The sequence below is a fragment of the Neodiprion virginianus genome, chromosome 4, assembly GCF_021901495.1.
Source record: "Neodiprion virginianus isolate iyNeoVirg1 chromosome 4, iyNeoVirg1.1, whole genome shotgun sequence".
Taxonomy (NCBI): domain Eukaryota; kingdom Metazoa; phylum Arthropoda; class Insecta; order Hymenoptera; family Diprionidae; genus Neodiprion; species Neodiprion virginianus.
In genome coordinates this window covers 21,072,579-21,097,044 of record NC_060880.1, presented here as the reverse complement: position 1 = coordinate 21,097,044, position 24,466 = coordinate 21,072,579, and the positions used below count along the sequence as shown (strand labels likewise).

Genomic DNA, 24,466 nt, shown 5'->3' with positions numbered 1-24,466 from the left:
ATGGATACAACGAGCCCCCTCGATGTGGAAAGTATTCAGCCGCTAGATTACACAGCAACGCAGAGCACGGAGGGACCGAACGCAGAATTGGACTCAGCCTACGAAGTACCGGTGTTGGACTTATCCTGTAGACGTGATTCATCTCAGAAATCACTCTCACACTCGTTACAAACTACGGTGCAAAAGTCAGAGGAGGAAAAATGTTCCAAACCTTACGTTGACGATGAAAGGAAAAGCCCGTCGGAGGGTCGCTCGTACATGGTGACACCTCCGTCGGAGGGCGACTCGCCGACAAAAGCTCGGTATGAACCGATATATAACCAGATCAACTCAACTACGAGCGATTTGCCGATGCCAATATACCCGGTCCTCGGTCTAAACGCAGCAGTGACTCTCGCGAGTACGCAAAGTGCCCTGCAAACGAATTTGCACAATGCGATAAGCCAGGGTTATCACATTTCGAGAAGTCGGTCAATGAACGCCGCTGAATTGAAGCACTTGGATAACCAGATGTACGGTTTGTCCGTAACGCACGCCGCTCCGGTCACGCCGGCTCAGAGTCCGCAAGAATTAGGTAAGAAACTAGCGAGACCATTCAAAGCGTATCCGAAGGATCCGCTGACACTGAACGCCAGAAAGGCAGAGCTGGCCGTCGATCCGACATCGAACGAGGCGTATAGCGAGTTCAGGAAGCGGATGCTGGAATCCGTTAAAAAGACGAACGAGGGGACGAACATTAAAATGAGGAGGACAACCAAAAGCCCGGGTCTACCCACCAGCACCATGGATGACAAGGATGCTGCCTACTGGGAAAGGAGAAGGAAGAACAACGAAGCTGCGAAGAGGTCCAGAGACGCTAGGAGAGCGAAGGAGGATGAAATCGCCATCCGCGCTGCCTTTCTGGAGCAGGAAAACATTAAACTTAAGGTCGAATTGGTCGCGCTTAGGAATGAAACTGCGAAACTCAGGTGCATGGTATACTCGAGTTAAAAAATATCCGACCGATATTTTTTATCCAAGATTTATGTAGGAGATCTGCTTTTGAGCAGGCAATGCTGGCATGCCTGACGTCTGGCAGGATTCATTTGATAATTAGTGAAATTGGTTTCTATCGCATTTGTTCACCCATGTTTTCACCTCTGCTCTAAAGTAAAGAAAGTTGAGCTACAGACTTTTGAACCTTAACGACGCTCTGAAATAATCTCTTTGCAACCATAGAAATAATGTAGATACGATATGTTCATCACATTTTTTGCAAACGAATGTAATAAATTTTTTCCTCTCGCTATTACATTTCTGACGATTCGTCATCAATTTGCATTTAAAGTACCATATTTATAGAATACTCGTACCGAACTCCGAGCACAGTTTTCATAACTATAGCTAGCTGTGGCAACTTCCGTTTTGAATGCACTTGAAGACGATGAACATTACACAAATCCTAAACTTTACCTAGTTATACTATAAGAATCATAAATTGTTGTAAGAGAAGCATATTATCCACAAGTTACTGCAGACACTGTGGTCTTTTCAAATTACTCGCTTCAGAAATTTATAGACAGTCCTGACTAGTAATAAAATTTTCAGAACCACATGTTAGAGTAACTTATAAAGTAATGCATCTTGTGTTCGATGTAATCAATAAATACAATGGAAATTGGCTTAACATGTATACGATATCGAAATATTTTTATTCAACACTGTGTATCCATTTGTTCACAAAATGCTTCACCTCACAATTTATTGTCAAATTTGATTGTACGAATTGATACTTCAAGTATAAATGCGTGTTAATAAATTCTTAAAAGCGATAAAATCGTAAGAATTAAAAAATAATTGCCTCTACATAATAATTGACAGATGACACACAAGTTCGTCACTGGCATAGTCAGTATGTTGTTAAGTATAAATTTAAGAATCGATACAGTGTAAATATAAATTATAGAATTGGCCTAAAAGAATGAAGTGAGTCATATTGCTGTGCAAGAGTTCAAAAATTCTCTGTTATAAAGATAAATACAGTTGCCATATATAATATGCTATATTTATAATAAAGATACAAACATTTTTTGTCAACTAGAACAGATATACAATTTATTCGGTCATTTTCCTTCAATAAAATTTCCATTACGTATTTAATCGTATGATAACGACAAAAACGAATGACAAGTTTTGCTGATTCATAGACTATAGTTGAAACCGATAGTTCATCTTACGAAAAATATATCAATAGGTAAGAATACTTTACAATTCTCTGTCCGCACCACCTTGAAGAGTAAAAATCAAGTTTTGAAGATTTTAATCATTGTGGTAGAGTATCAGCCAATTCCATCATGCATCCGTTATTTAATACATCCCTGTGTGAATTACTCTGCTTCGAAAGCACTTTTGAATAGGACGACACCTGCCTAGGAACAAAGGATAAAGAGGATGCCTTATTTGGTGACGCAACATTTACCATGGAACTTAAAGTCTCTGTTATGGGAACATTTTTAGACGATATTTCTTTATCACTGGGACGAAATGTTCTACACTTTTGATTCTTATTTAAACGAGGAATGTTTTTCTGCAACTTGGTGGATCGCGGTTCTTTATCAACTTCCATTTGATCCTCAGAATCCCCTCTGCCCTTTCGCCAATTTCCTTCGTCAAAACGAAAGTGTTTGGGATATTTGTGCACTGTTGTACAGTGTTCTCGTCTATCCGCCAGAGTTTTGAACTTCATTTCGCACTCGGATACGTAACATTGATACTGAAATAATAATTATGTACTTACAACTCTCAAAATGCATGATAATAATCATCTCACTATCAAATTTAAGGGGCACTTAGTTACAGGTAGCCTACCATCGGTTGCCGATCAGCCAAAACTCTGAAAAAACTATCATGTGTTTCTTCTATGTGTATATCCAAAAGCCTGGCACTCGGTCTACACTTTTTGCACTCCAAGCAAATGTATCTATGCGATCCGTTATAATGCACCTCGAAATCAACAAGCGTCTGGAACGTAGCTGTGCACCCAGGTACATTGCACGTGAATTCTTGTACACTAAAATTAAATCTGTATCATCGAATGAACCAAGGGGTGAACAAAGCTGAAAAATCATAGATGTAAGGAATCTACCAAACCATATTACAATAACAAATAATAAGTCATCGTTATAAAATTTTAAACTTACGCTTCGTGGCACAATTCCTCGTCGTCGATAATTGTAACACCTTTTCTAACGAAAATTTTACACGTTTTATAAGTGTCTTCGAAGAACTTATCATGAGGTGCTCTCTGCCCGATTCCAATTTGCGTCAAAAAAGTGTCCATGGTTAAATCAATCGACTTCCGTGGCGTTTGGATAGCTTAGATATAGTTACTTTGTACTTTGTAGACCGGCAAGTGCCAATAACAATAATAAAGGCGTACATAACCTCACGTTTGTTCACAATTATTTTAGATTATATGCCCTTGGATCCTTAGCTAATTGCTACTGAACTATACAACCGTAACCTAGGGTGAATCGAATCAAGGTCAAAATGTTAAATTCGTCAGTGGTAGCACTAGCCGGTATCCATTTCCTTCAGTCCCTTTAATCCTTAAAACATATACTTTCGAAGGTAGCTTCGCGTGTACGCAAGACTCGTGCAACCAAGTTCGTTACTACACGCCGGTAAAAGAAGTTATTCATACCCAATAACTATCGCGTGCAAACTTTGGTAACAAACCGTCGTCATTGTGAAATTGAAAAGTTGAGAAAATCTAGCAAAAGAAATATAATATGTAGGCCGAAATTATACAACGGGAAAATATATGTCAGTCAAATACATGAACGTGTGTCGTTTAAATTTATCTGAATAGATGGAATCTTTTTTAGGCCACATGCAGTAGCATCTCTAAGATGCTCAATTTATTTTATCAAAGTTTTTGACAAAGTCAACTTCAAATTAAGCTGCAAATATTTTTTTAAACTTTGAACTACTTCATTTTTAATTGCAATCGTTTCAGGAATGTGCCTATGAAGATATTGTTTTTTTTATTTGTTGATCACTTTTAAAATTATGAATTGAAAAAATTCAATATCCTAAGTATTGAAAATATACGAAAAATTCTGTTATACTTTTCTCTTTGCTATATGCACGTTGAAGATATGTAGAAGGTCGATCCTATATTCTGAGTTTTTTCTAAAATTTGGAAGCGGTAATTGGGTTTTAATTGAGAAAAATTACGCAAGTGCTTGAATAAATATAAAAATGAATAATGAAAATGAATCTATCATGAGGCTCGTTGCAAATTAACTGGAATGAAGAATAAAAGTCTTATAGATTTACTTTAAATTTTGATAAGCTGTTAACATTGTGTTGCAGCAATACAAAGTTTTGGAAATGTGACGTCAACTAGCTAAAAAATAATTATTTTACCTTATGCATAATATTGACGTACTTGTCGAATCATATTTTTCTTCTCGATTGTAAATGCTAAATATTGACTATTGTCAATTCATAGTTCTTCAAAGTGTTAAAGAATACGGGATAAATGTTGTTCTCAGAATGCAAATTTTGAAATGTTCAGAATGACATAAATGACATTATTGAAAAATCAACGAGTGTTTTTCAGTAACTGATTTTCAAGGGGAATGGTCTGTCAATTCATTAAATCCTGTTTCCCACGCAACATTATCCGTAAAGTCAATTTTTATCCTTTCGTGAAAGATACTCATAGTGTTTACAGAGATAGCGATAGATACTGGATCATTAACGTGAGATCCGCGAATTAATTAATCACTGCGAGTATGCGTTTTAAATCTATGAGGACGACTCGAAATAGCGATTGACATGAATCTGCAACAAGCGCGAGATAATACATTCACTTTAACTATTAAATCGCTACTACTTTGCCGAAATACATAGTAATAATATGCTATCCCGCATCGAAGGAACTTGAAGCGAGTGTATTTACACCTTGCACTGTTGCACATTCATTTAATTTCAAGTAATCAGAATTGACTATGTTGTTATGTGCCCGAAAGGTGGAGTTGAAACAGTAGAGGAGGCTGTTCAAAAAGAGATATGTGGTTTCTAGCTACCTGCAATAAAAGGAGTACCGAAAACGGTAATCGGATGTGGTATATCGAGAAGGTAACCCGGGAAATTTTTCGCACATATTTGTAATTGAACATTCAGATCACTTTTTCACAAATCATAATCATCCTTATTGTACGAAAAGGTCTTTTGTGGAATATTTAGCCTTAGTGTTCTTCAGTGTTACAAGTGTGCGTGATAGATTTTTATTATTGTCAATTGAAAAGCGTGTGAAAAGATACAGATGTCAAGAAAAATTAGATAATTGATTGTAAAATCTTCCGAAAGCTTGGATCTTTCTGTGTCCAATCATTGATTGCTCATCTTTGAGAAAAATTATTAACGTTAGCTGTTAACACCAATATGTCGGGAAAGTGTTTTTGTTTGCAGAACTATGCGAAAAATCTGAGAAACATCAGAAACCTGCACTCTAAATATTACTCAAACCTCGACCAAACTAGTACAATTTAAAAAATATTTAAATCTCTAGATACTTAGCTTCCAGGAGTTCAGATGTGCAAATAGGTGATTTTGGGAACGGGTGAAGAAAGACAAAAAACTAAAGTCCAAAATTTACAAAGAAATTGAACTTTAAAAATAAATCGTTGATATTAATTTAAACTAAAATTTTCCTTTGATACTAATTCATTTCCCGACCTTCCATTCGCTGCATAGAGAATTAGAGACTAAAAATATTTGCTCAACAAAGTAAGGCTAACCCCTTTGGACTTTTTATAGAAATTTTGACGATTTTGGATGATGCTGGAATCAATTCTTCGATCCACCATATCGACGTAATTTTGCGAGAGGAATTGATTCCGCGCAGTCCGAATTCGCAGCAAGCAACGGATCAAGAGTTGCAGCCGTAAAGTGAAATATTTCCCTCGTAATCGTAATCGTAAAATAAAATCTTTCCGGTAAAGAAATATATACAACAAAAATTGTTTTTTTTTCTGTAAAACTGTCTATGTGTCGGACAGAAATCGCAAGATTTATTTTGTCTCATGACACGGCTGAAGAAAATGTTACCAAACGCCCAGCTGTACCATTGAATGTAAAAGTTGAACCACTGTTTCAAAACATATTGATGCTGCACTATTCTAAATCCCAAAACTATAATTAGGAATATCAATTGGAGTATAATGTAGCAAATTTTTGGAACTTATTTTATAAAAGTATACACATTGCATTGATTGCAAATTAAATTTCAGTATACAAGTTAGAATATTTATTATAAACCAAAGCTTACAGATTATCACGTTTTATTTTCTTTTTCGTAATAATAATAATTGCCATTCTTGAGTCACAAGGAAATATAGCTTACATATTTTCATAGTTTTTATTATAAGATAGGCTTCGTTTTCTCCAACAATATTAACTTAAATAATCTGTAACCTAACTTTAATTTTTAAATACTGAGAATAGATTATTCGCAACACCTCAATCATATTACAACAGTTTTTGAGAATAGAATATTTGTCCTAATTTTCACTGGCTTGATAAAAGTTTTATTAAAAAAAGAAAAAAGCCCAGATACAGGAGAGGGGTCTAATACTGCAAACAAACTCTAAAATCCAAATGATTAATGGTAGCAAAATGTATAAATTCTCACACAGCTTCAGTTATTCTGTTTAATAAAATATAAATTTCACGCAATTTAAGTTTCTCACATTGCAAGGAACTTAATCAGTTTAACCCCAAGCAATTTCAAACGCTTAACAATCACCGCCTTGTTACACTTTTTATAATTGTATTGTTTTCACAGTGCTATACGTGATTAAATATATTATATAGTCGATAATTTCTGAGAACCTTTTTAAAAAGATGAAAGCATAACAAGCCTTCTACTAACTGTTTAGAATAGCTCCGATGGGATTACCACGTTAGGCAACCGAATCTACTGACCTCTGTTGTTATACTAATTGTTCATCAAACACTGCTGTTATAATATAAATTTCAGAAATGTACGTATTATCATCTCTGAGAGAGAGAGATCTACTCTGGATGAGTACCCAGAAAAATTAATTGCGAAATAAATTAGCTGCCAATCGCAATTAGAAGGTAACAAATATACATAGCAAACGGCCAGTTTCAATGTGATTACTTGTGTAAAAAAAAAAGTACAAACCTTGCAATATTGTTATTAAGTACAGTAAACTAATTTAAATAATGATAAAACATCTTGATTTGGGTCTCCGGAAAATATTGACGCACTGTCGTAAGAAGTTTTTGAAAATTATTTGTTGACATGACCTCTACTCGAGAGGCTCACCTTTCACCAAATAACTTAAGAATAAACCATCATAGCATGGAATTGATGTATGTAATAATAATCCATCGTTTAAAAAAGGAAATGTCTTTAGTTCAAGCTAAGAATGAGTATAAGGCGTATTGCATATTTGTATATAGGACACATAGTAATACAAATGGAAAACTTGACCAGTTTTGCACTACATACATTGAGGAAGAAAAAAGAAGACCAAACAAATGATAACATCACAGAGAGTTCTTCAATTGCCAAGATGACAACTTCATTCTTGACGATAAACGCTCATTGAGAATGTCCTTGCACATAGCATTCAAAGCGATAATATGTCCGTTTTCTGCTACTGTTTTTTTTTTTTTTTTATTATTTTCCAGTCAAGTTAACAGTATTACATGCTGCAAAAATCGGTTGTAGTTTGCCAGTATTTATTTACATAGTTTTTCTTCTTTTTTTTCCATTCTGTGGATACGTATTTGTTTTTTCTCATTCAATTAAATATGCATGATGAACTAGAAAGTGATAACGCCACAAAGTTATTCCGCTACATTACTAGGTCTGTGCAAATAGATTTTGACGTTGTAACGATTTATTTTGATACAGAGCACAGGCTTGCAAAGGTGATATTTTGGGAAATATAATCCATGCAGGATTTGATGACCTGCTTTACAATTAATAATATACGCTCACCTATAACAAATTTTTACACATTAAAAGTAATATAAGTATGAAAAGAATTGGGGTTACCATTAGAGTGAATTTTTATTTCGAATCGTTGTCACTCGTTTCCTAAAATGAGCATGTCAAGAAGTTGTTACGTTTGCTTGGTGATCACTGTATTTGAACTGATTAAGTATTTAATGAACCCACCTAGATAAGCCTGAAATCTCGTATCAATTTAAAAGCAGCTGGAATGTGCTGAGAAACCATATGATGTAGGTCTTGTGGACGTCGGGCAACATTTTAGTAAAACATTGTCGAGTCCTTGGCCTTCATTTGAATGTTTCTTTTATATCCTGGTTACTGGGCACGAACAGCGTGTTTGCGATCCTGAAACAAGAGAAAAGCGTACTATCTACCATAACTTACTCGAAACAATGACCTCAATCTCTTTAGATCTGAATTTGAGGATGAATATTTTATCCAAATTTTAAATTACGCATAAGAATTAAATTATGTCAAGCAGAAACGTTCTATTTTATTACGGCAATATATGCGCAACAATTTAAACAATAATTCCCAGAATTTGACAAAACTAGTTTAAATTACTAGTAAAAGCTGTCTCCTCGATGTTTGTTTAACGCAAAATAGATTGAATTCGAACAGCATGTCACATACAATTTAACGTAATGAACGATAGAAAGTATTTGAACTTCGTATACTTTTCAACAGTCTGTTGAAAATAAACGGGATTTATGAAATAACGAGCATATATATGATTGCAAACACAACGAAATCTACAATTCAATAACAAACTACACACGAATATTAGACAAGCCAAGCAAGAATTCACACATTCCGTATCGTCTGGTTAGCTATTATCCATGAAAATTCACACAGCCGTTATCCATCTTCGATGTGATAACGCACTGTCTGGATATTTGTAGTGGTCAGCTTTCAGGTATATCTTGCAACATAGACAACTTTTACATTAGCACATGAATGACTGTGAGTTTTATTAGAAGCATTAAATTTGCTCAGTTAACCAGGTTTACTCACAAATTAAGTCTGAAAGAATTGTGAGACGGGATTGTTAAATGATTCATGGAGGGGGGTTACGTTTATATCATTAAGCAAGCAGATAATAAAGTTTCATTTAAAACATTAATATGCTGCGTACACATAAAATGATAATGATCATTTGATTTGCATGTCGAGTCTAGACTTTACTTTTGTAAAGCAATCATAAACCATGGTGCGATTGTACCAAGCCTAGACCCTTCATGTGTGAATAATTAAGTTTGCATTTTACTAACTCGCTAACATTCAAAAACCATAAATAGGAGAGTAAACTACCATTACGCACCTGTTTATTTTAGGTACATTCCGTCTGGTTATTTCGATTTTGATGATCTGCTGGCATCCGTACCTAAACCCCAGGCCCGCGGTATTCAAATAAAGTCGAAAAAATACGAACGCAAGTATATGAAAGAAAACCTAATACGAGTCAAAGGTAAAGATGCATAAAAACCTCGATGACCTCGATCCTGATTATGTAAAATGTAAAACCATGTAAAATAATATCTTAGATACTGCGATGGCGATCGGCAACAGAAATTAAATCTAACATCTTTAATACGGCTTCTGATTTTAGAATTTAGAAATAATGATGCAGATCTTATAATTATGACCTAAGTTCTTAACGTTTTGTAATACGATATGCAAGCATTCTTCTAAGTGTATCAAATTCAACTATCTTGTCTTCAAAATTGGTTTACACCCTCAACATTAATCAAAATTTTAGTATTCAGAATGAGTACAACAGTCTACTGTTATTATTTCGCCAAAAGAGCTTCAAATGGAAATCTATCGTGACAATGATCAATCATCTAGACTAAGTAGATAATTTTTTTGAACGGATTACCAGAGAAGACACTCAACTGTTACCTAATTATGCTCTGCATCAATACAATGTATACCGTTTTTGAAATTCCTATTGAATGGATATATGCCTACGAGAAACGGTTAAATCCCATGCAGTAAAAAAGACAAGGGCTTTTAACAAAATCTTACTATGACAGAGACAGCGTGAATAACTTTTATTTATAAATAATAATCTTTCACTTTTGTAAAATAATTTATTGATTTGTTAAAGTATCAAGGCACTACCCTTCACTGTTTTACAGTTTTCCTATAATAACTGTTCTTTAAACTCTTGGAACAATCAATTGAAATCTTAGACTTGAATTCTATCTAGTAATAAAGTTAAACAATTAACATTACTTCGTAAGAAACTTAATTATTCTATAAAGGTAAAAATGAAAATGAAAAAAAAAAAAAAAAAAATTAATACAGGGTCCCTCATATCAAAGTATAACTTTTATAAATAGCCTGACAAATATTCTGCGCGACCTGTATGCGTTATCGATTAGTTTTTCTGCGTTTTATACTGAATAAACGGCTTTTGTTACAACTTTATTAAATACTAATCGTGATATATATATATTTCTACGTATACTATTTTTGTTTTTGGCATCCAGGTGCCAAATTTTATGACTGTGTAAATATGAGCCTGATCTCGATTGAATATAGAGCTCTTATTTTATCCTGATGTATTATACTTGTTAGCTAAAAATGAATGAGTTTGTTAAAAATGATTTTACCTAAATTTGAAAAGTTCGGCGCAACATAGTGAACTAAATAAAACGATACTCAAGTACCCAGAATTAAATTTTTCTTAGAAATATGCACATGCAGGACGTAAAAAGAGATTGATACAGTAAAAAAACGATATATAAAAATTGTTTCGAACATTTTGTAAAATCATGATAAAACCCTTGCAAAGTGTGAACTTTACTAAAAATAGAACAATGTAGACTATCAAATTATGAGAGAATCACTGCGAATATAAATGACTTGAACATCGAGCCTCGTCCCCACAGTATTCAGAACATAAGTATATTCGTGAATAGGGTGTTTAAAAAATTGCCTTTGCGTATCTATACTCAGCTATATAGTTATGCAAAGCAAATGTAATAATGTATCATTGTGAATTATCGCTTCAAGATAACAGTAATTTGGTTAATAGAATACTAAATTGTGTAGTTGTTTCGTGAATAGATTATCTGTAATGTTTTCAACAGAGGAAGACTATTCGTTATATTTATCGCGGCACAATTCTACGATATCTTGCTAACAACGATGTATTAGGCATGGTTAAATAGTTTTGCGAGCATAAACGTATATATTGTTGTAAATAATTTCGTTTTCAACAAGATGTACAATCCCGACTATGAAGCACCCCGGACAAATCGACTTCATCATCAATTGCTTCGGTAAAACGCTGCCTCAACTTTCAAAAATAATGTATTATTAATGTTATATAAACGATTTGATCCGATGTAGCAATTTAATTCACTCTATCCTTCCAGAAATTACAAATTAGCGAATTTCAACAGCACTCAATAGCTTGTTTTCATCTCCAAGAAATCGTCGTCTGTTTGTAGCAGGTTTTTTTGCTTCACGTTTAATATGAAAGTATGGATAATCAATTCGATGATAAGCTTTATTAATTGCTTTTGAACGGAAATAATTTTGAATCTATAATCAGATGCTCTTAGCCTCGAGTCAAGATTTTATCCGAAAACATGATGCCAAAATAGCAGTTTAAAGTCATATTCTTCACATGATTGAACGCAAAACTTGCCTGAGAAACGTTTAATTATTATCCTAGAAGCAAAATATTTATTTCCGAATTCAGTTGAAATAAAAGCTGTTTATGTAGTTGAAGAGTATACTTTGTTGCTGTGGGAAATTCAGTTGTATGAATTTTTTTTCAACTATAAATATCGACGAATCTAGTGCTGCGTTATCTAAAACAACCCCAAGTTAACAAAGGAACAAACAAGAGAACAATCAAACAATCAGAGCAACGTCCTACGTAGAAGAATGAATTCCAAGAACATTGAACAGTTTGGTTTTGAGTCCTGGTTTGTTTGGGCTAGCATCTTGATGGCCAGACTGTTCTTCGTGCAGCGCCCCTTGTACCAACGGCAGCGAGGTCTGTGATTGAGTGTCGAGTCGTCGAATCGTGGATTCGGGCCGGACAACGAAAAAAACAAAAAAGACAGAAGAAAAAGGATAGTAGACGACTAATGGTGTGCTACTGCATGCGGTGCGAATAATAATTAGAGAATATACGTAGCACGTTTACTCACCTCGTCGTGCTGTTCTTGCTCGCTGTTTGCCAAACTCGATCGTGAGCCTCGCCTTGTTGATCCTTTCTCATCTCCAAGGATCTGTGCTACTTTCGCCTGCTTCACTAAGTCTAGCGCCTGTTAATAAGTTGAAAAACAGAAATGAAATCGAAACCGCGAATCTCAAAGTTATAAATATTACTTCTAAACAGAAAACAGCTAGCAAAATGATTTTTCATCAAATTAATTATCCGTATCGATATAATTGACTATGATACAACGTAATTAAAAAATGGTAGATATCCATTATGTTAGAAGATCATCATTCATTATTTTTTATACTATACATACAGCAACAAGCTAAGTGAATTGAAATCCCTCAACTTCGATGATTGAGAATATGTGTTTTACCATATTTTTTTTCCACAAGATCCATAAAATTTTGAACTATTAATAATGTAAACCAATTCACAATTTGGGTTCCTTAAATGCTCATCTTATTATTTAAATAAGATGGAACATTTTCGCCCAAGATGTGTTGGGAAGTTATTTTAAAAAATTGTAAATTGGTCAAATTGACTGATTTTGAGAACTTGTGTCTTTCCTTTGAATTATGAACTTTAATTTTCTTGATCTTCCCGATGTCGTCACTCTATACCATACACTTAGCTTAGTATTCAGCATTTTAGACGAAGAAAAAATTGACTGCTAAATTAACGTACTTATTCAAACTACTAATTTTTCCAAATAACGCTTTGAGACTCACCTGCTGTACGTGCGGCTTGTAATATAAGTATGAATACGTTATTATTACAATCAATTTGAATTAATTACATCAAAATGCGATAACATTATAGCACTCAATTTGTCAATTTTTCCATATTTTTTTAAGGAAATGAGTCATCTCCACTCAAATACAGGGTAGAACGATAGTATTCGTCCTCTCCCCTGACGCGGAGTTTAAAGTATAGAGCGCCAAAAACTTCCATTTCTCGTGAATACGGATTGAGAAAATTCAGAGGATATCGTATATGAAGGTGTCTTACGAAAATGAGTGACCATTTGAAAAAAATTATGTTTTTCCGATACGTATGAAAATAAACGAACACTTTGTTGGCTCTCACTTACTTCCAGATGATTAGTTGAAACAACTGATCATCCATTCGAAATTTAAATTCAAAAGATATTCTCTACTAGGAGTCAATGTTAAAAATAAACAGCGAGTGATCTTTGTCAACCATGTAAATTATTCAACACATTCAAAGCTGTCCTTGTACCCGAGTTCAAGTAATCATAAATTTGGCTTTTGTTCTAGCTGCCATTTTACTCGGTATAAAATAACATTTAATATCCGAGTGCCAGAAATCAGTGTAGAGCCAAAATGAAATTGCAACTGTACAACAGCGGCCATCTTGGCTTGGATATAACGAAACATTTTTATTGGGTAAATAGTTTTCATATCAATCATTCAAGAAAAGCCTGGTCAATTTTAAGAATTTAGCCGTCGAATATTTTAGTTTGTACATTGTACATGCCTCGCAAAAAGAAACTGGTATGATTGACCCTTAGATTGATCTCGTTTTTTAATTACAATAAAGTAAATGATTGTCCACTTTGGTAGAAGTCATTGCATACGGGGTATTCCACGGGTGGATTCAATCGATTTGTAAGCTTATTTTGATTTTCTATATTTATAGGTCTCAATAACTTGGGTTATTCTGTGTTACGGTTTTTTACATTGAAATTTTCATGTTGCGGGGTAACTGGTCTGCGGCATTCACCAAATTGCACACTTTTGGAAACTTTGGAAGTGCAATAATACAAGTAATATATCAAACTGCAGTATGATCTGCAGTATTTACATGTTCAAACGAGTAAAAAACCCCTATTTACTTAGAGGGTATGCCAAGTCAACCAAGGCCATGGACAAATGGCGTTTAATAACATAATTCAATCAACGATTGATTTCTTGGGAATACTCAAAACCAATGGGCCATATTATTTTTAAAAGCTTTTCCATCACTTTGTAATTCAAGCATGTTTTTGCACAGATTCATACTTGCCTTCTTGGATGTTTTTCAAGTAAAACAAATTTCGTTTTTCATTTAGCAATTTTTTTCATAAATTAAAATACTATTTTGCGGAAGAATTCAGCTCTCAGAGGGTTAGCAGCACACAAAATGAAGAAATAACATATCATTTAACGTCACTTCTCACGTGGAATAACCCAAATTTGATCACGTAGCACTGACTAAATTCAATAAAATATATGTAAATTACCTCTCTTCGTGACCTCAACGCACAGTCTTCAAGCGTTTCAGCAGCCTCATATTTTCCCTGTCGCCGGTAAAGTGCGCCTAAGTTTTTGAGTGTTGTAGTTACCGTAGGTGAATCGACTTTTGCTGCTTTATGCCAACCACCATATTCACCATATGGCGCGTTTTCCTTATTTCTATGTTTATTTTCTTCACGCTCTTCCGCTACCTGAAACAATATCAGTAGTGTTTAGTATGTTTCATGCCCTTCCATTATACAATTTTTTTTGCGATTACACTTCTTAATGGACGCATTTTCAGAACTCACATTGCTCTTAATAATACATCATATTATTAACGTTAGTCTAATCTCGCTTCTGTCTTCTCCACAGCTTTGTTTTCGTCTGCTGTACTTGCACGCCTCTAGCATTACCTTCCTTGAATCAGTTCTTATCTTTCTATCTCTAGATCTTGTTTGTTCATTCCATCTATCCAACTTCTCATATGTTTTTTCTAAGCCTTCTCTGATCACTCTACATTCACAAGTGTAACACAATTTATCTGACCAGTTTAATTGCACCCTATGTCAGTAGAATTGATGTTGAGTGGAATATAAGTTTGCACCAAAGACGATTGGATTTACTGCGTGTTTGAGTACATCAAACGTTGAGCCCAATGTTTTCAGCATAATATCGAAAATTTCAAGTTGACTAAGGACCCTCGTTCCTAGGTTATTTCTGTACTTTACCAACTGTACTTTACCTTGTAATCTATCTCTCATATTGGATCTCACTCTTAATCGACTTTTTCGGTGTGGCTGGACTTTTCTTCACTTATATGTTTTTCTTTTTTCTCACCTTACTCCTGTCAACTAAGACTGCTGTCCAATTAAACGATACCATCATTTTTACTACTAGTCATGTTTCAATTTCTTATGACATATATTTTTTCTCAAGGATTTCCGGCATGAACACTGAGTGATAATGACATAGCGTACAACGCATCAAAACCTTTATAAAACTTAGTGAATCCAGGAAGTGAATACCACAGTGCGCATAGATACACGCATAAGACGTGTGAGCAGGGTGCAAGTAAACGTTTTTCCAACCACATTGATAAAAAGAGGTAAAAAGACAAAACCATAACGGAAAGCTGACTTCAAAATAACCAACATTTAAAATAGAAGTGGAGACTAGATCGAAGCATAAGCATGATACTCGAAGTACCAGCAAAACAAAAGAGATAGCAGGTGAGAGTGCGCAGGTGATAAATCGGTCAAGAGCTCGAAGAAATGATCAAGGAGCTGAGAAGGAAACAAGAAGCAAAAGGCAGGCAAGACAAGAGAAATAATATAGTGATCAGAGGCCCGGAAGTACTCTTAGAAGATACTGGGATTGAATTTAGTTGGTTGCCGGCCTGAGTATAAGATAACTGTTTTATTCATGAAATCAGATTACTGTAAGTTATAACTTATTCAAAGAACACCTATATTTTTTAAAACTTAACACATATGAAATAATCATTTCTGTACGTGAAAAAGGATTGGAATTAATTTTAATAAGCGCATATGTACCCCTTTCAACACACCTGCCATATTGGTTTGTTGTCACCTTCAATTGCCCCAAATTCACGTTCATGAGCTCTTGTTAGGACCTGTTTGTAGAGAACCTCCGCCTCCTTATATTTTCCTTGTTTGAGGTAACAAGAGGCAAGATTATTTTTTGTCTTTGCAACGTTTGGATCGTCTGGCCCTAACTTTGATTCGTAAATTACTAAAGCACGTTGATAGTAGCGTTCAACCTGAAAGCAGATAAGAAATAAACTGTTACTTTGCAATTCCTGCAAGGAATTACATATAAAATTAAGTATGATAAAATCGTAAAAATAAATAATATTTATATATTCACTACCACTAAATTTTATTCGCGAAGTTTCGAGGGTTCAAAACTTAATACTTTGAAATCCATTTCCAAAAACTTCAGAAATTACAAGATTTTTGGACACCAAATTGGCAATGCAATGAAAATAACATACCTCCTCATATTTTCCCTGGTTTTGACACAACAGCGCCAAATTATTCAACTGTTTTGCAACATCTGGATGCTCACGTCCAAGTACCTTTTCCCGAATCTCCAATGCACGCTTGCATAACGGCTCAGCTTCCTTATATTTCCCACGTTTACCATATAAAACAGCCAAGTTATTTAACGTTGCAGCAACAGCTGGGTGATTTTCACCCAAAGTTTTTTCTCTGATGGCTAAAGCATCATTAAGCAGATTTGCTGCCTCTTTGAACTTGTTTTGATCTCTGTAAACTAGGGCTAAAATATTTAGCATCGTTGCAACATCGGGGTGATCATGACCAGATGTTTTTTCAAGGTCTTCTAACGCCTGCTTGCACAGTGGTACTGCCACTTCGTAACGCCCTTGACTCGCATATTGGATAACAAGATTATGTAGAGTACGGAGACGTGCTGGTATTTCGTATCCAGCATTCACTTGTTGGGCGAACTGAGATGGTGGAGTTGGTGTCATGGCTGAAAAACAAGACAATGTCAAATTTAAAACACTGATTTCAGTCCGTACGGTCATAATGAAAGTCTGAATGATAGATGTATGAAATCAATGGGCAGTCTACGAAAAAACTTTTGTAAGGCGTACAAGAATCATTTCACAACTTGTTGATTAACGCAACGCAGATGATTCGAAGTTCTTTCAAGTGAATTGTGAATAACAAAGAGCAACATAACTTACTTCGATCATCGTTATCATCATCCGGGAACAGATCAACAACTGGATCATCTTTCGGCCTATCCTTTGTATTTTCATCCTCAGCTGGTGGATCAGGATCAAATTGTCTTATGCTGGCCATAAAGTTCAGCTGCCTCTTCTCTACTTCTAGTTGTGCAACCTAAAACGAAAAGTTATGTTGCACTTTAGAGAATCAAATAGTGATGTTTTATAATAAACTCTACTTCAGAATGAGTTTTAAATTATTAACGTCAACTTTATACAACGTTGAAACCTAAATTACTATTTGGCAAGTCCAGGATAACTTTGAAAATGAATCTGTAAGCTATGTAGATTCCAATGCTGTACGTAAAATGGAAAATCTTTGGAACTTTCTTGGTCACTTTTCATGTACCTTCATAAAGCAAAACCAGAAACACATAAATCCATGAATTTCACTCGTTTTTCATTCATCCAATTACCAACAACTCAATTATTTATTACACATTTTCAATAAACACATATTACTAGTTATCGGTATTACTAGATAAACAAACGAAAGGTGAAAATAATTTTTAAGTAACAAAACGGAAGGCTGCATACCGCTTGTTCACTGCCCTGCAACTTCTGTTGAGTTCCTGCAAGCTCGTCTCTGAGCCATGCATTTTCCTGACACAATCGTCTAACTTGCGTTCTGAGTTTCTGCTTCTCAGCTTCGACCATTTGTAAGTGACTAGCCAAGGCCATCATGACTTGTGCTTCTCCAAGACCCAATTCGATCATTTCAATATTCCTGGATATTAGACTGGCCTTTTCCCTCGCCGCTGGTGCCTCCTGAGACTGTAGACCCTGCAGGAGACCCCCGTGTTCACAGCGAAGAGCCTCCAGTCCCTGGGCCACCGTCCGAGCGCCGGCTACTATCTCCTCCTGTGTCATGGCTGTCATTCTGCCTATATGTTCGATTTTCTTACTGAAATTAAAACAAGCGGTATAAATTCAGTGAACCAATGTTCTAAAACGATCATTAATTATCGCTGATCCGATGAAAAAAAAAGAATTACTTCACGTTTGCTCTAAATAAAAAGTGGCGCAAGACTTCAAACTCTATTTCTTTTTGAAGTTTCATGGTTATAGATGGAAAAATAAAATGTGGAGGCTCAAAATTTCGCCAATGATAGCTTTAAAATATAATAATATTTAGTACAGATAATTTAAAAATATTTCAAGACAAGAAAAAAGCATATGATGTTATTCCAAGAGTGAATGGTGTCTTAGGTTCCGGTGAAAATTGTACATTGCAATTCTCTGATTGACTGTGAAGAATATCAATTCGCTACGATTCGTCGATAGTTTAGATACATATACGAGAAAGGAAGAAATTAGTAAAGCATCAGCATCAAAAATTTTGAGAAATCTCTGACGACAAGATCAAATTTTATTCGTTCGTTTTGTAATTTGTGCATTATAAAAAAAAGAAGAAAAAAAATATTTACATATCACCTCTTCTTAAAAAATTATCTTTCAGCCGAAACTTTTTCACAACTCAGTAGAATTATATAAAGTGATTCTTGAATATCTTTCTTCAGAAGAACGTTTATACTTATTGTAAAACAAAATACTATAATTATTTTCCAATTTTTCAAAGAAACAAATTTCACCAAAGTTTAACTAGAGAACTTCAGCGAGTCAACAAGTTTAACGAGATAATTAAATTTGAGGGGAAATTTTTTTTTATCTCCAATTACTTGATAACCAAGGACTGCGCGAGGGGTTAATAAAAACGTGTTCTTCACCCTGTGACCAATCCTCTATACAAGAGTGGTCGTGAGCACCTCGAGACGGTACGTATTTAGTCCAAGAACCGGAATGAACTGACAATAGCACCTGCACAACGACGAAAGAAGAGGAGGACGTACGGAAACTTTATCCAGCGTTATACTCTAATTCAGGGGATTATTTTCACGGCGAAGAAGCCGGTAGCTACGTGACACCGAGAGTCTGCAGTAAAGACCAACTGGGACTTGAAATCAATAATAAGAGCTAACAACGACTGCGGTGGATGAGCCCCTAAAAATCTCGGTGGATATTACGCTAGCTGCGAGGATACGGGCTGCTACAAATGTATGGTTTTTTTTTTTTTTATTTTTTATTATTATTTTTATTGTTAAAACGAGCCAAAACGCCCACGGGAATCAATTATATCTGAAAACGAATCGGGATACGAACTTACCCCATGTCAGGGACGCGCGTGAACCGAAGTTTAATAAGTTAAAGCTCAATAATCTCGCGCACGCGTATCACGCCTCAATTCAATGCGACAGCGTACATATCGTGCATACGCGCAAGCAAATGTACGGATAGTAACATGTGAAAGGAGACAAACTGCAGTAAAGCGTGTGTAAAGGCTTGTAAATCGGCGAAATTTTATGGGCCTGTTACACGTTGATAAGTTTTTTTTATTTTTTTATTTTTTTTTACAAAGGTACCAACATAGGTCACATAATGTAGAAGTCTTGCGGGGAGATCATGTGAAAATCAACCCTACCGTTGGCTGTTTTTCAAAATTCATTAGGAGTTGATTGTGTGTACAGAGTGATGAGATTTATTCGCGATAGGAAGAGACGGAAAATGACTTGATTACATAAACATCGCTTCTGTACGCCCTAGACACGTGATAAAGTAGTTTAATACAAAACCACAATATGTATAAGCCATCTAGCTTGAAAACGTTCTTGCACAAGGACACATGCGGCGAAATGTCTATTCCAACGAAATCTGTCTATAATGTAATTCGCTACCGTACACGTTTGTTGTACATCGTGTTATTTTCGTTTATAAATGTGGTGTGAGATATATATCACATGTACTGGATCCGCAAACTGTCGAATTACTTAAAGTTCGCGAAGACAGTTGCGTGAACCTCGAATGATGAGATGACATATTTATTTGAGATTGCAATGAGTTTAATCAACGTGTATCTTGCAGATAAATTTACACGTTCTCCATTTCGGAGTTCATCATTAATAACATCCTATTATGTCCAAGAGCAGAAAAAGAAAAAGAAGGTCTGTTAATAGAGTATTTATGCCAAATAATGATGCACGCATGTAAAAATCCAAAGTATTTGTTCACAGATTGAGTAATGATGGATATCTACACACAAAATGTATGTAAATATATGATATTACACTGCAGGTGAGTGGGGAAAAATTCAATCAATCGAAATTACGATAAACGAAGAGTATGAGAAATACAAAACATATTTCCAATAAACGTGTTACTCACATTCTATAAGCGTTCAGCGTTTTTGACATATCTGTTCTACCCATCAGTAATCAAAGAATTTGTATCTATTTTTTTTTCTTATTCTTTCAACCTACCTAATCGCTTATTATATACGAAACGTACTAAATATTCAATTAAATCAATTTATATTTCATTCTGTTTTTCTCTTTTCTTTCTTATTCTATGGACATTCGCGAGGGATATTGTCACAGTTGTCACACACTCGATATGTTATAACGTACGAGAGCACTTAAAATGGCAATCGGTCCTTTTGTTCTATTTGTAAAAAAATTTCAATTCATCACCCGAACACACGAAAGTACAAAAATATGCGAGAATAAATTTATGTCCGCTATATATGAGACGAAGAGAGCAGCCCCGTTCCTCGTCGCGTTTTCTTTACCACTGAGTGACGCTTCTGCGTGTTCTACCCTTAAGCATAGCACGTATGTATGTATGTACCTCCGTCCTCGAAATTGGGGGTGTTTCCACGCCTGCGCCGACCAATTTACGATAAATAACCACGGTCAAGGTAGAGAGAAGAGTTTCGTGTTTTTTTAACGCGACAATCATGTTTCATTGATAATGCGGTTTTTAAATAAATGCTCCAACGGATTTTACTTTCATTGAAAGTAAGTCGCCTTATACCATGGAAGAGTTTAAAGAAAAAGAATTTTCTAATTCGGTGTGATATCTATCAAATACAGGTCCGCGGAACATCGCATAACAAATTACTCAATTACTGTCTTAAAAATTTGCACATAATAATGTAGAAAATTGTGCTGAAATCACAAACGTCTCCACATTTTGATGCGCGAAAACGACGAGTAAAAATTAGCTTACGCGAATCAGATCAGGGCATATCCGTTTTATGCTGGCATACACGGAGAGAATATAAGAGCTGATATTACACAGAACTGCTGGAAAAGGGGGTTACATCAGGTTTTTTTGGTAAAATATACTTCGTAACGTGCAGAATTCACTCTTACAACAGTGAAAATCATTGTGTACAGGGTAAAATCTGCTACATTTATAGTAAAAAATACAGTTGTAGCAGGTATAATAATATATAACTTGACGCGGTCTTCTTTTTTTGCAGTCTTAAGTGGAATCTGATTTTTTTCTCTCCCCGTGCATTCGGATTTGTTCTCATTTATCTGTCGCCCACGGATAGAATTTTCTTTGTTCGTCAATTTATTTTTCTAGACTTTCTCTATGTCTATTCATTTTGTATGGTTAGACAAGATGTACAATTGAGAATATGGAGGTCCGTAGAAGATCTTTCGTAAAATTGTTGCGTCTGATGCTGATATTTTAGGGAGATCAAATTCAAGTTCAACATCGCATTCAACAGCTATCCTCGGAATTTTTCATTTCGTCCCGAATTCTCGACTTTTGTTATTGATTTTGTTAATTTTTCAAAAAAGTTGCGTACCTGGCGGTAAATATTTTTATTTAAATATTTTTTCAGGGAGGGATATTGTTGCTTGTAATTACTTGAACTTGAATTTTCGTTTTGGTGGTTTTTACATTGCAAAGTAAATTTTCATTCCTATAAGTTTCCACCTATACAGCTACGTGTTCACGCTGTGCGTACAGTCATTGCCCATGTAACCAGTGAACGACAACTGCAGACCTGCTCCTGCCGAGTGAGCGATGATTCATAGCATGACGACATGATATATCTTGGCCAACTTACGCAGCTTCCTTTCGTGAATGAAATTATTCCCTCGGCGATTATTAACGTTTTTGCGGAATGACGTCGGTGTGAATTTCAACTTGGTTTCTTTTTTATTTTTACAAAACAAAACAAAAAAAGAAAAAAACAATGAATGTAGAAGTGACCCGCAAAATTTGCAAAAAAAAAATATATACCACTTTTCTGTATTTGTTGTACAATATGTTCTAATAAATCGGAAAGAAATACAGAGGGCAAATATTTTTTCACGTATTTGATGGTTGAAAGCAATGGCGGAAGTAGAGATACCTATTCGTTAAAATTATTTGAAAAAATCAGCCAGAGTAGCACAATACCGAAAGTTTATAGTTTTTTGAGTCCGTTTTAGTTTTACGCAACTGACGGGAAATATATGTTCACATTTTCCGCAGAGCATCAGGCAGCTTCACGTCAATTTATCGTCGTGAAATTCGATAATGAGAAAAATATACCGAACACTAGACACAATGCGAGCTACCATGTTCGTGCAGGAAGTAGTGCGGAACTTTGAATGGATTAATTTTTTTACCCACATTACTGAATATCTCAACATTTCTCGTTACGAACGATAAATTTGATACAAATTTTAGTAAGTCAAGAAGAAGTGTAATACAATCTTAATATCCGTAGATTGTAATGGAAAGATAATTAAATCCGATGTGCCGACGTCGACGTAATCGCTTGTCAGATAAACGAACTCGCCCACGAGGTGTTAGAGAAATTGAATAACCTAGGCAGGTGCTTAATAACGTTATACTCACACCTCAAATGGTGTTGTAGCGTAAAACAGCAGGGCGGCGACCTTATACGACGCTATGGATATTCGTTAGGTAGGGTTCTGATCGTGTGTCGAATGAAATAAAATACAATCCCCCCGTTACCTGAATACCGCATAAGAATGATAACGGGGAAAATGATTTTTTAAATATCTTTTCGTCAAGTCCGACATTCCGAAACTGCATCATCGTGGTCCACCTATCTCGCGTGTATATTCACGTTGAAAACAAAAACAATGGACGTGATAGAAAAAAATAAACACATGGTTTTTTTTCTCACGAAAGCTCAGCGGACAAATATCTAATTAATCTGACAATTTCTATACTGTAAATTAGAGTGCGAACGAATAATTCGTGATCCAATGGTCATGGTCAGTGATTTTTCGTCACGGTACCCCGGAGCCGGAGGAAATGGATTAGAGAATTAACTTCCGGTTGCACCTGTTCGTCTTGGAAGGCGTGGTTCGTGACGAAGAATGAATTATTTTTAGCTAAATTAGTGTAAAGAAAATGAAGCTCGGAGTAAAAAGGGAAAAATATACTCACTCTTGAGAACGGTCCATGCAGGAATCCCTAACGTGGACGGTCTTCAATGTACCATCCCACTGCTGTAAAAAGACATCTCTATCAATCTTATGGATTTCAAGGGACAGATTTATCCTTGAAGCGAGTTAAACGTCACAACGATTCAAGGAACAAGTAAAAAATAACGTGCGGCTTTCACAAGATGGTAAATAAACTGGCAAGAAATTGTTCACCGAGTGGATTTATCGCAAGCTGATGACAGGCCAAAATGGCGAAGAGCGAAATGTATTAAAACAAACGCGAATTACTAAGTATTATTTACGATTGTTCACCAACTCACAATTAACTTCCCTCTAACACCGTTGGTATTTAAAATATTAACACGTTAAAGGTTATAGCCTCTCTTGTTCAAATAGAACTTGACTTATTATCGCCTACTGATCGGAACCATCGGAACGAGCGAAAGCTGTCAAGTCGATCTAAAATTCCGACTAGCACGACTCCAGTTTCTGCGCCGGACCCGTGAACTAGCCACCGAACTATAATCAGAGACCATAGAAATAATATTAAGATAGAACGGGCGAGGTGCCGAAAAACCCGAAACGCGCATGAGAAAGGAAAGAGAATGTCTAGATTTTCATGGGCAGCAAAATACTTCCACAGTATTTTGCAGCCTAGTTCTTGGCCAATACAAAAGCCAAGAAAATAGGTAATTCGTATTTGGCGCGCACCAGGTAGCGCTAGAGTCCGTTTTGTAGAGACTCCAGGTAGAGCTTTCCTGTTTTATTGCCATTCCTAGTGGTCAATAACTCTGCAATAAAATACTACCGTAGCATTTTGCTGCCCGTGAAAATCCAGCCAATCGCTGCTGATATCTCTTTGCCCTTGACTTTTCGCCCGTCCATACCACCGTTAGTGGTGTGCGTCAATAAAAGACAGTTTACAATGTTCGTTACCGTAACCGTAACCGCTGCGTTAGGGAGGTGAAG

General features: G+C 35.5%; 3 protein-coding genes across 13 annotated transcripts; 1 reads left to right on the top strand and 2 right to left on the bottom strand.

The window, feature by feature from the left end:
- LOC124302853 (protein giant-like) lies at positions 1–1,628 on the top strand. The gene has a single exon (XM_046759422.1). The coding sequence runs from the start codon at positions 1–3 to the stop codon at positions 988–990; it is 990 nt and encodes a 329-aa protein (XP_046615378.1). The 3' UTR covers positions 991–1,628.
- Positions 1,629–1,657: 29 nt separating this feature from the next.
- On the bottom strand, positions 1,658–3,815 carry LOC124302590 (zinc finger protein 511). The gene is made up of 3 exons (XM_046758898.1): positions 3,180–3,815; positions 2,848–3,049; positions 1,658–2,752 (listed from the first exon to the last, which is right to left on the bottom strand). Exons 1-3 carry the CDS (start codon positions 3,317–3,319, stop codon positions 2,303–2,305), a joined length of 792 nt encoding a protein of 263 aa, XP_046614854.1. The 5' UTR covers positions 3,320–3,815; the 3' UTR covers positions 1,658–2,302.
- Positions 3,816–6,275: 2,460 nt separating this feature from the next.
- On the bottom strand, positions 6,276–23,986 carry LOC124303537 (kinesin light chain). Of its 11 annotated transcripts, none has more exons than XR_006907933.1 (11): positions 20,460–20,854; positions 17,778–18,144; positions 17,199–17,355; positions 16,479–16,981; positions 16,032–16,244; positions 14,470–14,673; positions 12,956–12,970; positions 12,211–12,327; positions 11,934–12,055; positions 8,204–8,383; positions 6,276–8,122 (listed from the first exon to the last, which is right to left on the bottom strand). XR_006907933.1 is itself a non-coding variant. In XM_046760839.1 (11 exons), the coding sequence occupies exons 2-11, from the start codon at positions 23,513–23,515 to the stop codon at positions 8,343–8,345; spliced, it is 1,812 nt and encodes a 603-aa protein (XP_046616795.1). In that variant the 5' UTR covers positions 23,516–23,560; positions 23,818–23,986; the 3' UTR covers positions 6,276–8,342. The 11 variants fall into 11 exon arrangements, 8 of the variants coding, with proteins under 8 accessions (XP_046616795.1, XP_046616793.1, XP_046616797.1 ...); XM_046760839.1 differs by lacking the exon at positions 20,460–20,854 and adding exons at positions 23,499–23,560; positions 23,818–23,986 and having other exon boundaries at positions 6,276–8,383; positions 11,934–12,111; XR_006907932.1 differs by having other exon boundaries at positions 6,276–8,383; positions 9,360–12,111; positions 20,460–20,855.
- Positions 23,987–24,466: the final 480 nt, after the last annotated feature.